This window comes from Brachycentrus maculatus, unplaced genomic scaffold (genome assembly GCF_059751285.1).
Source record: "Brachycentrus maculatus isolate JH-2025_06_01 unplaced genomic scaffold, ASM5975128v1 h1tg000061l, whole genome shotgun sequence".
NCBI lineage: Eukaryota > Metazoa > Arthropoda > Insecta > Trichoptera > Brachycentridae > Brachycentrus > Brachycentrus maculatus.
Window position 1 is genome coordinate 2,173,894 of NW_028280815.1, and position 14,004 is coordinate 2,187,897.

Below are 14,004 nucleotides of genomic sequence, written 5' to 3' on the forward strand. Positions count from 1 at the left end.
ACCTTTATCATATCCATTCGGTATTCATGCTTTATTTATTTATCTTATAGTTTAAATAATAGGTGATTGTCTAGCAACGAGTGTCTCAAATATTAGTTGCTGACAAAATTTAAGTTCATTTTGCCCTACTAAATGTGTTTAAGAAAAATGGTTAAATACACATTTTATTATATTGAAACTTTATTTGATATAATTTTACTATATCAAAATACTATGCCATGTACTAAGATGAATTGTCTTGTAAGATAGTGCATATTGGCATAACGCCTTGTTAGAGTCTGGCTGTAGTCCTGTGGTTATTGTGGCGAACTTTAAGTCAGAATTCCTAGGTTCAAACCTACTCTACCGCTATTTAATTTTTATTTTTGATATCAACCCACTTAGGCCTATAAAAACGTGGTATGATATTGAAATATTTGTGTATATAATAAGAATACAAATATTTTTCTTGGAATAAAATATTAAAAAAAACAATACACAGTCACATAGCGATATTATCTTTTATGTACACCTTTAATATAGTATATAAACATATGATTTCAGCTGGCAAAATTTCAATAATATTTTTAAATGTTATTGTTTGGGCATTATTTCAAGGTAATAGGTATAAAGCAAAATCTTTTTCTGTCATATATATATATATATATATATATATATATATATATATATATATATATATATATATATATATATATATATATATATATACAGTGGGTGGCCAAATTATTAGGGACACTTGTACTTTTTTGTAATTTTCAAGTTTAAATGAATTTTTTGGTCAAATTTATTAGTTATAATCATTTTTTCTTATGTATTTTTGTTGCTAGTATCATTGTTTTGAAGATGTATCAATACTGTGAAATATCAAAAAAGTAAGTTTTTTTTCATTTGGATGTTGATTAGTGAAAAATGATATTGGTGTGAGCTCAGTTAATATTTTTTAAAACCATTTTTGTGTAAGTTTTTTGAGTTCAAGACCATAAAAAAGTAAGTGTTGTTTAATAATTTATTAGTTTTGCTAATTCAATACGTTAATTTCAATTTATTTTTAAATAAAATTCAATTTAGTTTGAACTGAACCATAATATTCTCAATTTAAGTATGGGCAAGTCTTCAAACATATCTCCGAGAAAATGTAGGGAAGTTATAACCTTACTACTTCATTCCACATATTTCCAGAGAGAAATAGCAGCACTAACAGATGTTTTGAAGTCAGGAGTCCATCGCATATAAAGAAAAATTGATAAAAACCTGCGTCTAGAATCAGCCCGCGTCGGAAAAAAAGGCAGAAAAAGCATCACAACTCCGCGTGGTGCCCATAAAATCAGGGACATCTATTTCCAAAATCGTAAAAAGTCTGTTGATTGTCTAATTGTTGTTGATTTCTGTTGATAAACGATGAAGGAATCAACGTATCCAAAAGGACAGTTCAGAGACGGTTAGTTGAAGTAAATCTAATGGGTCGACGTCCAACCAAAAAACTACGCCTGACTGAGGCATGAAGAAAAAACGACTCCTATGGGCCAAAGAACACTGGAATGTAACTGTTTCGGACTGGATTCGAATATTTATGGCTTGTATTCGTATGATAAATTAAGAAGATAAAAAATATATGTATTTTTGCAATTATGGTAATACATTACAGGTCTGCTTCTTGGACGAGTCAACATTTAAAATTTTGGTGGGAAAAACTTCATTTTTCCGACGTGGCCCAGGAGAAAAATTCCTCCCAGACTGCCTTGTGGAGATGGTTAAAAACACCCTGTTAGCATAATGTTGTGGTCCATAATCTCATTTAAGGGTATGGGATGCCTCTTTATCATGGAAGGGACCATGAGGCAAGACCAGTACCAGCGAGTACTGAAAAGTCGACTCCAGCCGAGGCTCAAGAATGGTTCCCTAGCGATGAAGAGTATGTGTTAATGCATGACTCGGTATTGTGTCATAAAGCCAGGAGTGTTATCACATTATTGGCTGAAAAAAACCTCTGTGTTTTGCCTTACCCGGGGAATTAGCTGGATATGAACCCCATTGAAAACCTTTGGGAACTAACGAAACGTGAGATTGCTAAAGAAGTCATCACCACCAAGCGGCAAATGATAGAAACTCTTATCAGAGTATGGCATAATAACCCTAATCTCAGGCACAATGCAAAAATCTGCATTAAAAAGTATGCCCTGACGTTTGGAGGTTGTAATCGCAGCAAAGGGTGTTATTACTAAAAATTAAGATTTTTTCGAAATTGTTGAATAATCACTTTTTATGATAAAAATAAATTGGTATTATTAAATCCATGATAACATAGTTTCTAAATTCTAAATACAGCACCCCAATCAATAAAAAAATATTCAAAAAACCAAATTATTTGCTCATTAAATTCATTTAATAATGAAAATTACAGGGAATTCGAAGTGTCCCTAATAATATGGCCACCCACTGTATATATGCCATCATAATCTGCCAAAAGTTAATTTTATTTAATTTAATTAAAAGTTAATTAATTTTTTTTCTGGTGATTGTCTCAAAACTGCTATTCAATTGCTTTTTTATGCCACTATCGCAGGGCGATGTGTTAATTTTTTTTAATGTGTTTAGAAATAGAAGAAGGGGAAAACCAAGGAAAATGTGTCATGATCCGAGTATTTCAAATAGTTAAAATCAGTGTGTTTGTATGAGGAGATGCATGAATATGGTAGAGGCGAAGATTGTGTGCAAAGTCAGATTGGTGAGGCTTTCCATTCGCTTTGCCTACACCTGTGCGAAGCGGTGTGATGGTTAGTTAATTTTTTTTTTAAATACACTCTAATTTTATTTAAAAGGATACTATGCCAAATTATTTTATTTCAATTTGATCTTTGACATACTATACATTTTTTATGTAGGTAGGTACTTATCTAAATATATAGGTACAGTACCTACTTTTATGATTAATAATATAGATGCAGAGAGATATCAGCACCACAGTAGCAATTTTTTCATAAACCAAGATAGCCTAACATCAGGGTTTTCTGCCTTTCAGCCTTTACCTTATGAATACATATACAAATATATATACGCAAGATTTCAGGATTATTATAGTCAACTATTAATCTACATGAAAAATAATAAAACACAAATTATATTTATTTCAATATATTTCTTAATATTTGGTTCCATTAATTTACAGCTTTGCAGAAATATATTACAATTTATAATATAAAAGTATAATGCATAATTATTATAACAAATCATTTCATGTGAAACAATGATTTGCTGTGATGACAAATAAATAAAATCAAAGTAACAAAAAAAAGTTAAAAAATATACAAAAAAACAATGGATTGATAACAAAAGTACCACGAATCAACATACTTTTAAGTATTTACAAAGAAACAAGTAAATGAAAATACAAAATGGATATGGATGCACAAATAAAGGTGTATTTATTTATCATAATATGGTGTGTACAAAAGTATTTCTAGGACATAAAAAAATCAGTTTTTTTATGTTCCAGTTCTATCTTCATATATCTCAAGATATTTCTACAAAATGTTAGTATATAACCACTCAGAGATTTGTCTACCGGTTTTAATACATACTCATCTTCTCATCGGGATAATTGACCAACATGTAGTAGTGCATTTTGTGTAGGTGTAAGTGTATGAACTGGTAACTATAACCATAAGTACCATTGTAGTGTTCTAAATGTTGTTTATATACTCGTGTAGTGATTGTTACTAACATTTTGTTAAATATGAATGATTTTTTTTAATACTATCTCTCTTTCCCAGAAAAGTGTCAGAAACGCCACTCAAGTAAAGATGGCCTTGTTCACTAAATCTGCTCAGAGTAAATGTATGCATGATATGGAAGAAAATAATATGGTTTAGAGTGATCTTCGGATCGCATTAACATCAAAATGTCGATCACAAATTGAATTTAAATGGAAATTGATCATTCTATTCAGACTCCATAAATAACTCCGCAATAATCTGGAAAATAGATATTCAAAATAAAATAGATAGTGGAATGCAAATAACATCATTAACTTTTGTCCAAACAATTGTTTATTTGCTGCCAAAACCAAACTGATAAAAAAAACTGTTAAGATTTCATTAAAAACACACATATTTTAGCAGACGTATAAGCTCTGATCATTTGTATGATTGATTGCTGATCCAATAAATTCTTTTCTCAATGTGAAATATGGCTTAACTTAGATATTTGGCAGTGTTTCAACAATACATATCTACATTACATCAGAGGAATGCAAGCACAATCACTAGAAATTAAAAACAAATTGACCCTTATTTTTATAATCACTGGAGTTATTGCAAATTCATCACTAGCTTTATTAGACCCACGTAATTAATTATTCATCTTACAAAGCGATTATAAAAACGTTTAACATTTTACACAAAATGTATATAATTATAAAAGAAATCAATGAAGAAAATTCATTGTAACAATATTTGCACACTTCCATCTTTGTTGAAAATAGATTTTGGAAATTTTGGAATTAGAAGTTTGCATGGAAAATGTGTTTCCGTAAATTTCCAACAATATCTCAAAACTTTCTAAATATTTTTCAATGAAATTTTCTTTTAAGTTTCTATTGGGATATTACGTATTCGACTGTAGCTAGGTTAGCTAAAGCCAAAAAGTATATAGTATGAGTGATCACAGAGTGTTTTGATTGGAGTTAATATTAACTCAGTATTCGCGGATTCTTCGTTTGGGATTCAACATATTTGCATATGCTTCAATATTGTTTCAATGATAATTATATATTTAAAATGACATGAAATTTTCTCTTTTTTTTATATCTACGCAACCCGTGTTTGTAGGAGTGTGACATGATTTCTGAGAAAAATTTTGATATTCGCAGTTACACTAGGAATCCTAATAATCCTAGTAACCTCTACAAATACCGAGGAATGACTGTATTACATTTCCCAAAATGAGATTTTACGCTATATTAAAATAATTTAAAATCTGTTGACGAGAATCCAATAATACCCAAAGGAACAATCGGACTTTGGTTTTCTTACATGGCTGATAGTGGAAACTATGCTTATTGGGGTTTTATAGTACTTGGTGACTTTGAGTGGTAAAATATGTATTGTATGCAGCATTTAACTTTATCAAACACAATTCACAGGGAAAATTACTAGGAACACACTCTTAAGAAAAATATAAAAGTGTTTTACTACAATTTGTTCCAATTTTTATGATGAATATATTATAGATTATATATAAGTGATTTTTCACTGCAATATTTATTCAATATTATTACCCTGGACTGGTACCTGAAGCGGAGGGCTGATCACCTTTCCTTCATGTGTAAACGATCAAGATAATGATCGATCAAGAGAATGATACTGCGTTTATATGACGCAGTGCCCTATGCATCATTGGGGTGCTGATAAGGGTTTTATATTATTATATAAAATGTATTTTTTTAATCAACATAATTAAGTTAACTGGCTATGGTAAATAATAAAAATATATATTAACTGAAATTTGTATGCCAAACCAAGTTCAGATGTAAATTTTAAAAAAATCTTGTGACAAAAATAAAAAAAAGTGCAAAGAAGTAAATAAAATCAATAATGGCAACATAATATTTTGCAGTCTCACTTTATAGAAACTATTTACATATGGAAGATTATAAAATTATTTACTATAAAAATAAATGTGAAAAAAAAGTAAATTGAAGTGTAAAAATTAACTTAAGTTTACAGTTGACGTAAGTAGAGTGAGAATTTAACTAATTAACAAAAGAAATATTTAAAGAAGTAAATATTTTTTTTAAAAATAAAACTCTGCCATTTTTTTTGTGAAATACTGTATAAACAAGTGCGCAAATAAATATCACCATCACCTCAACTGGAGTCCTAATGCTGCATCGGCTGATTAAGTGCGCGTTGTTCGGAACTCCATATGAAGAAATTGGAAGGACTCGGCACAGTGCCAAGGTGCGATCACTTTTAAAGTATAAAAAAATATCCTGATTTTATACATATATTATTGTACACGTAACCTAAAAAATATCACCATATATCTGTATCCTGCAGGCACACTACATGTATTATTTTATTTCTTCCTATTATTTTCTTATCGGACATTCAAATATGAATGAATTTCGAAATATTTTTCATTTGTCAGAAATAAGCACTTTCGTTCTTGAACGAGTGAAGATTTCAGAAAGTATTTTATTTTTTCTATTTATTTATTTATTTATTGAGTGGACAAAGCTGTTTACTTCACAAAGTTTTCAACAGGTGGCACTATCTGTCAGTTCCAAAATACGAATGCAATTATTACAACTCATAATTAATGCAATATAGATGTTGAGTAATGGGCAAAATGGTAAACATGGTGTAAAGTAAAAGTTTAAGCCAGCTAGTGCCAAGTCTAAAGCCCTGGGATATTAGGACTTCCATTTTCTCTTCTTATTAAAAAAATTAATACATTGGTATTTCATAATATGTGGCATTTTTAAACGGGCAGTGCGTATTTTACTATTGCTTCATTCAAATGTTTTTTTTTTTTAATAATTTAATGTAGCTTACTGTAGGGCACAGATATTTTTTTTAAGAAATTAAGATTAAATTTTAAAAAAAGGTACCAAAATTAACTACCAGAATAAAATATACATTATTTAATATAAATTTAAAACATAATAACTCCATGTAGTATTTATACTGACCAGAGAAATGTATGGCCGGTTAGACAATTTAAAAAATACAAATCTTTAACAATATATTTATAACAAATCAAAAATAACAGGAGACAGGTCATATCATATTAAGTTAAAATAACCACAGTAAAGAAAATTTATATAATAACAAACATTTTTATCATCTTGAATAAATTAAACAACATTCGACGATAATATTATATATAAATATAACTGGATGTAAATTTTGGTGGTTTTACTAAAGTATAAATGCGTCGCAGTTTACCCATTTATAAATATTTTATTATTAGGAATTTTAGTATGAAGCTAATACAAATAGCACCAAAGAATGATCGTATAATATGTCATATGCTGGAATCTAAACCGGTTGCTTAGAATCTTTTTTGAAATTGTGATAATTGGAGCATTTTTCATATTAAATTTAAAAGGCATTTTATTTAGTGCAATGGAAAAAATAAACTCAAAGTCTTATTTTTTTTTGTCACATCCAACAACCATAATATGGGCTATCAACCATATACCTCAGATGAAATCTCTGATAGTTAGCCATCTTGCAAGAAGAGGATTGTCCAGAGAAATTTGTTGCAGTCGGCAATGTGGGGAAAAGAGAGGCCAAGGTAGATCTCAATGAGCAAGTGAAGGAGTGCTGTTTTGAGGATTCATCAAGGTTGTCACGATACTTAAGAGACTGACCGAGAAGAAGAAAATCTTTTTATCGGTTGGATAGTGTCGGTTACGACAATACCAGAAAAAGAGTAATATAAAAACAGATTTGGAGACCAAATTAGATTCCAGCAATACATAGTATGTCTCACTATGGTTATATTTATAGGTATATATACTAAACACATTGAAAATTAGCAATATCCAATTCATTATGAAAGCTAATGCAATTTTTGTTAAGTATCAGTCGTAATTTTCAAGATTTATGCTAAACTTTCCTTGTTTACTTAAATTTTAAGGCTCGGAATGCAGTCGGTTTTTGTCACAAGAAAAACCATAATTTACGTTATTTTTTTGAATTTGCATCTTCATGGAATGGAAATAATGAAATTTTATTTTTTGATACGTGTTCAAACAATGAGACTAAAAACATCCTACCTGAATTATTTAAAATATATTGAAATCGACAATATAATAAACTGTACTGAGAACAATGCTTTATAAGTGGTATTACAGAATTTTATATTTTTATATTGCAGTGAAACAAATTACATCATTGAAGATGTAATTTTTATTTTATTATTCCATGGACTCTTTACCATCCAGAGTCCTACAAATATTATTTTAAAAAGCACATAGAAATATTTACAATAGCCACAGTACATTCATAAGGGTATATTTTAATATAAGCATTCAAAATACACATTTTTTTAAATAATTTTGTATACGTACATATTATAGACATAATCATGATTTTTGTTGTTAAAAATTACAGAACACATTTCATTTTGACAATATTTGTGTACCATAGAAAGGACGAAGCATTATTATGTTTAAAGGATGATAGAAGTTTGCAACTAACTATAATGGGGTCCATACACACACGAATATGTTCCTTTTAACTGCTGGGTAGGTGTTTGATGTGGTGGTGCTTGCCACACTTTCACCAATTTCATTTTTATTTTCTAGTGTCATAGTTATTCCAAGAGATTTCTCCTGTTAGTTAGGCAGCCTTGGTTTATGGAGTTTTTTTTTACTGGGGCTTTTATGTCGAATCAGATAAATGAATGTATTTTTTAGAAATGAAAAGTCCTTCACCATATTTTGTCTACGATCTTCTTTCATCAATAAAGCATAAAGTGAGTGTAAAAAAATGAGGAATTCCGTCGTACCCATTGCTTTTCAAATAATTGGATGCGAGTATCCGTATCCTTAATTTTATACAAAAACGACCATTATTCTTTACAACTAATTTCATAATTCACAAAAGCATTAAACCAGTGCCTTTTACATCAAATGCAAGCCTTGGTCAAAATTTGGCAACGTTACATACACCATTAACAGTAAAACTATATTCCAAGTTTAAAAAAAAATAATTTAGGTACCTTAGTACATAATAGATAAAATCAAGCTCTCTTAAAAAACCAAACTGCATCACACCGGGTGTTACTCGTAAATATAGTGTTAAAAAAACAATTATATCATGACCAAAAATATAAATTTAAAAACATTGCCATGTCGGAATTATTTTTGGAAAAAAAAAATTAATTACTACACTTATCGCTCACTCCTTTCAAGAACGTCATAAATAAAAAAACTTGATTTTTCAGGAGAACGTTTTTAAAGTTTAAAAATATAATACAATGTGTTAAAAATAAATATCAAGCCACTTACTGAACTTTTTACTGTGCAACAGATCTTTTTAGGTACAACCTGAAGGTTTTTTCTCCATTTGTAAAATATTTAGTTTATTTAAAAAAATAATTAAACAATACCTTTTCTTCAAAATGCAAAAACAACACTTTCTGCCCTGTAGTGGGTAAATATTAAGTTAAAAATATGCCGCTTTTGCTGGGATATAGTACATTTTCTAGGCATTCCGAAAACATGCACAACTGAAAATTGACGATTTTTGATTTATGACGTTCTTGAAAGGAGTGAGCGTTATGTCAAGCTTACTTTTGATTATGTATAATTTTTGCACCGTGTAATTTATTGAACATTACTGTTTAAAAATTTTTTTATCTTAAGAGACAAATTAGCAGTGTCCAAGGTAATATGAGTACGGGTATGCCAACATTGAGTGGCCTAACTATGTATTACTGTTATTATCCTTTCTATGCCCTTCATCCTGAGCTTCTTTACTCACATCATCTTTATCCCCATAAATATATTCTATTTTCAGATCTGGACCACAGGGCTGACAATCAAATAGATAATGAAAAAAATAACAGAATTTTAAGTATGTATGTGGAAAAAGCCGGAAGAATTAAACTTTATATTAGTAAACAACATTACCAACTTAACCATTGACATGATTTTTTAAAAATTAGAAGTTTTCTATATTTTTGGTCATGTGTTAATTGCTATTAAAAATTCCTTACTCAATTTCAAAACTCAACATCCAAATTTCCATAGTGAGATCAGATGCAATTATTTGTACGTGATTGCTTGACCAGTTTTTACAAAAAAAATACTTTTAAATAATCTAGCAAGATCCTCCTTTAAGCTTTTGAATTTTTTACATAATCCAGTTAAAAAATACAATTTAATTTTCCACACTTTAACTCGCTAAAAGATTTTTTTTTAATACTTAATTTTTGCAATACTTTATAATACATTAGGTCAAATCACATTTGCAAATTTTGTGAATTTTTTACCCCTCAAAATTAACATTGAAACCATAAAAAATATTCAGCATTTTAAGAACATCAGTTTACAACATTGAGTAAATTATGCAGAGAAGATGACATCAAAAGGAAGTCTTTAAACTAAAGGCGGAATCCGTAAGAAATTAACTAATTCTGATTAAATTAGGTTAGCATTATTTTAAGTCTGTGACTATCCAATTTTTTTTCAGTTACAAGAAAACTAAACAAAATATACATATTTTTTTACATTATAAAATATCAACGAGTGTAACGTTAGGTTAGGTTATAGTTGTCCCCCAATAACAAGTTATGATGAAACACAGTTCCGATAACATATAAATTAGGGCATTAAGTCACGAGAGGTTTGAATCTGTTCACAATCAGATAAAAGATAAAGTATTTACCCAGAAAAATACTAATAGCATTAAAACACTCCTCAATATTCATCATTCACTTTGTGTAATACCACTCAAAAAGTCTATTTCACAACAATGAATAATAAGGAGAGTGTTGTATTACAATACCACATTAATAATGCTTTTCAAATACAAAAAAAACTTGCAGTAATATCATTCCATTTAAAAAATACTCGGTAAATACCACTAGTTATAATATTGACTTTCAAACATTATGATGCCGAGTGCATTGAAAATCTTCTCGTAATATAGTGGATAAATTAGGTTAGGTTACTGTGTCTTTTATGTTATACACTGGTGGCAAATGTGTGATTTATCATATCAAGTCTGTAAAAATAGCGCAATTAACATATTATGGTTATATTTTTCTTATATTCCTTTCCCGTCTTTTCTCTCCTACCTGCAGATGAGCCGCTACATAGACAGTGGCTGTGTAATTTTCCTTTATTAATATGGTTGGAGCCAATATTTTAGCTCAGCGAGCACATCTTCTTGAGGTCGTTTTCCTCCCCCTCGGCCAGTTGGAGCGGTCCGGCCACGGGAAGCTTGTCGCTGGTGTCCGGCATGTAGGCCTCGTAGTCCAGCCCCGTGCGCTCGTAGAACAGCATGTACGCGGAGGAGGGGTCGATGGGCGGCGGGCCGGCAGCGGCGACTAGCTCGCGGCAGGAGCTGTCGTTGTAGCAGTACCACGTGCCCGACGGGTTGTGCGCGTACGCCACGTAGTGCCCGCCGTTCATCATGCCCGAATGACTCTGAGTAAATAGACCAATCATATATACAGGAAATTCAAAGATTCAAAATAAACTAAAATCAGGATGAAGAAAACGAAATAATGAAAAAATATAAAGATGGAAATTTGGCGCAAATCAAAAGTAGACATTCAACAGATGTAAACCATAAACATGATGTTTTGTTTTAAAACTCCATATAAATCAGTTCAATAAGAAAATTTCCCATTTCGAATGTTTAGCAAAAATTTATTGATGTTAAATAAAAATCAATATTTCCCACTAAAAGTAATTTAATAATATTATTTATTTTTTGTAAAGTTTAAGGTGAAGTCATAAGAACTTGTTTATGAATCATTATGCTATAATGAAGTGATAAAGAGAAAGTTAAATGGACGGATGCAATCTGAATGCCAAATGTGTAAAGAAAATCTTACCACAACGGCGTACAGGCGATACTTGAGGTTCAATGGATCCTCCCCCGGTTTCAACTTGTGCTGATGATAATCCACAAACTCCCCGTCCAAAACCGGAGTCTTGCTCAGACTGGAAGAAGCTAGTCTCTCCCGAGTGCTCACGATGATAGAACCCTTTCTGGAAGACCTGTCACATTTGCTTTTCTCTATAATGGAACTCCTCACAGACTCCGAACTTCCTTTGAAATCGTCTCTCTCCTCTTTCAAGTCTTCTAAAACGGATGAACTTTTTCCGCGGTCCAAATCGCTGTTTTCCCGGCTAAACGAATGAAATTTCGGACTGTTTCTAATATCATTGAGATCTTTTCTTTTCGGTTTCGTCTCACTGTCGGAGTCCAGGCGTTCGTTGTCGCTTTCTTCCGTGGACTCTTCGCTGAGGAGTTGGGTGCCTTTCTTCAGCATCTTGTGGGCGCGGTGGAGGAGTATGTCGTTGTGTCTGAGAATTGTTTCTTGAGGTACGGAGGCGAGGAATGAAGTCGGATCGAAGTCCTCGTAAGGAAAGTTGACGGCCTTGTGAGATTTGATCCATTTTTTGTTGACATACTGAAACCGTTTCAAGTGTATTACCTGAAAAAACAAGGTTAATTAAGTGAAATAAAGCTTTTTTTATGAACATTCACATTTAAGTTTGAAACACAATACATATTTCGGATTACCTATCTAATTGATAGTTTTAGGCGGCATTGGTTGCAAAATTGAATAAATAACTTCTTCAATTTCATTAGTGAAAAAAAATCATTTATATTTATTTGGTCCCCCCCTGGGAATCGAACCTGGGACCTCCAGTACGGCAGCTGAGCGTGCTGACTATTACACTACGGAGGTGGACAAATAACAATCTAACTAAACTAACACACTAACAAAGCAATGGAAATAGGCACACGAATATCCTAATTTCATATGAACATATTTCGCACTACATTGGTGTCAGTTTGTCGGTTTGCCAATTGCAAGTGGCACTCACTAAGACAGGCGGTAGTCTCCAGATCTGTAGCTTCTTGGTGGCGGGCTGGCGTGAGCGGCACGCGGAGCAACCGTAGCGCTCCTCCAGGCGCTCCTCGCTGGTGAAGGAGCGCAGGCAGTGCTGCAGCTGCGCCGGCAGCGCCTGCCCGTTGCGGCACCATCGCACCGACTCGTGCTCCGTGAACATCTTGAAATACAGATATGAAGTGTGAAAATCTCTCTTATTTCTTTAAGGACTTCAATAAGAATAGTTTCGATTGTATTGTAATTTTTTGTATAATAATTTATTTAGCAATGAAAAAAGTGCCCAATTGATGTGTAAATAGGGTAATCCTCTGATAATATTGTAATAAATCCTCCGCAAGGGGCTAGCTCGGCTAGTAATGCAGTGGTGCCTCACCGCGTCTCTGTTGGCCTGGTAGCGCAGGTGCAGCGCGGTGGGCTCCCAGTCCACGGCCAGGTGCAGGTGCTCCGCCACGCCCGCCTGCCGCAGCTCCTCCATATCCAGGCGCTGCAGCAGCGGCTCCGCCTCACGCCCCGGCTCCTCCCCAGCCGCAGGGCCCCCGCCTCCGGCCCCATTCGCCCCCCCGTAGCGGTGCTCCGCTGGGGACCCTATACCGAGGTCAAGTACTTATGATTAGCTATGTTGGATCCACTCCAATTAAATTCAAAAACCAAATTAGGTAGCAACCTCTTCACAAGAATGTAGCCAATCACCATTATCTTTTGATGGATCTTAAGGTTTAAGTATTAAACACTTTTAAGTTATAAATACATTTTTGTCGGGCGGTTTTTTCATTAACCCCGACCCTAACTGTACTCAGACAGTCTGCCAGCCTACCCTTTTACTAATCACAAGTAACCACAAACCTAATTTCGATCTGAACAATGTTCAACATTCTCCTTATTGTTCATCGTTCACTTTGTGTAATACTTTACTATTATTTAAGTCGTAATACACAAAGTGAATGATGAATGATAAAGAGAGTGTTATATTACAATTATATTACTATATCTTTTAATATACAAAATATGTACGTTTTTCTGGCATCTCTCGCGCTCTACCAAAAGTAAGCAAGTAGAACGATTATAGGCATCTCTCGTTCTCTATGTAAAAGACACAAAAATATTTTGAATTTTTTTAAGTAGATAGTGTTTTAGTATAAATCAGTCTTGAAAAATAAGCGGTTAGCTTCGAAACCGGTAGACATTATAATTAAGTTATAATAAAATATTTACTTTATGTATTAATTTTAAATCAAACACAGATTTTTTGAGTCTATGTACTAAGTTGTATTTTGTTAACAAAACACATAAAAAATTATATTGTGACAATTGTTTCGCCTTGTTAAGGCATTATCAAACGAATGTCTTGTTTCGTCTGAATTCGTTTGATAATGCCCTAACAAGGCGAAACAATTGTCA

The 14,004-nt window shown here is 32.1% G+C and overlaps 1 protein-coding gene across 4 annotated transcripts in view; it reads right to left on the reverse strand.

The window, feature by feature from the left end:
• Positions 1-7,735: 7,735 nt before the first annotated feature.
• Usp32 (Ubiquitin specific protease 32) overlaps positions 7,736-14,004 on the reverse strand; it is a 30,947-nt gene continuing 24,678 nt past the window's right edge. For all 4 annotated transcript variants that reach the window (XM_088256423.1, XM_088256425.1, XM_088256422.1 and 1 more), the window contains exons 21-24: positions 12,980-13,191; positions 12,581-12,766; positions 11,578-12,183; positions 7,736-11,164 (exon numbers count right to left, since the gene is read on the reverse strand). In XM_088256423.1, coding sequence (XP_088112549.1) covers positions 10,883-11,164; positions 11,578-12,183; positions 12,581-12,766; positions 12,980-13,191 — 1,286 coding nt within the window. In that variant the 3' untranslated portion in view covers positions 7,736-10,882. The remainder of the gene's footprint in view (positions 11,165-11,577; positions 12,184-12,580; positions 12,767-12,979; positions 13,192-14,004) is intronic.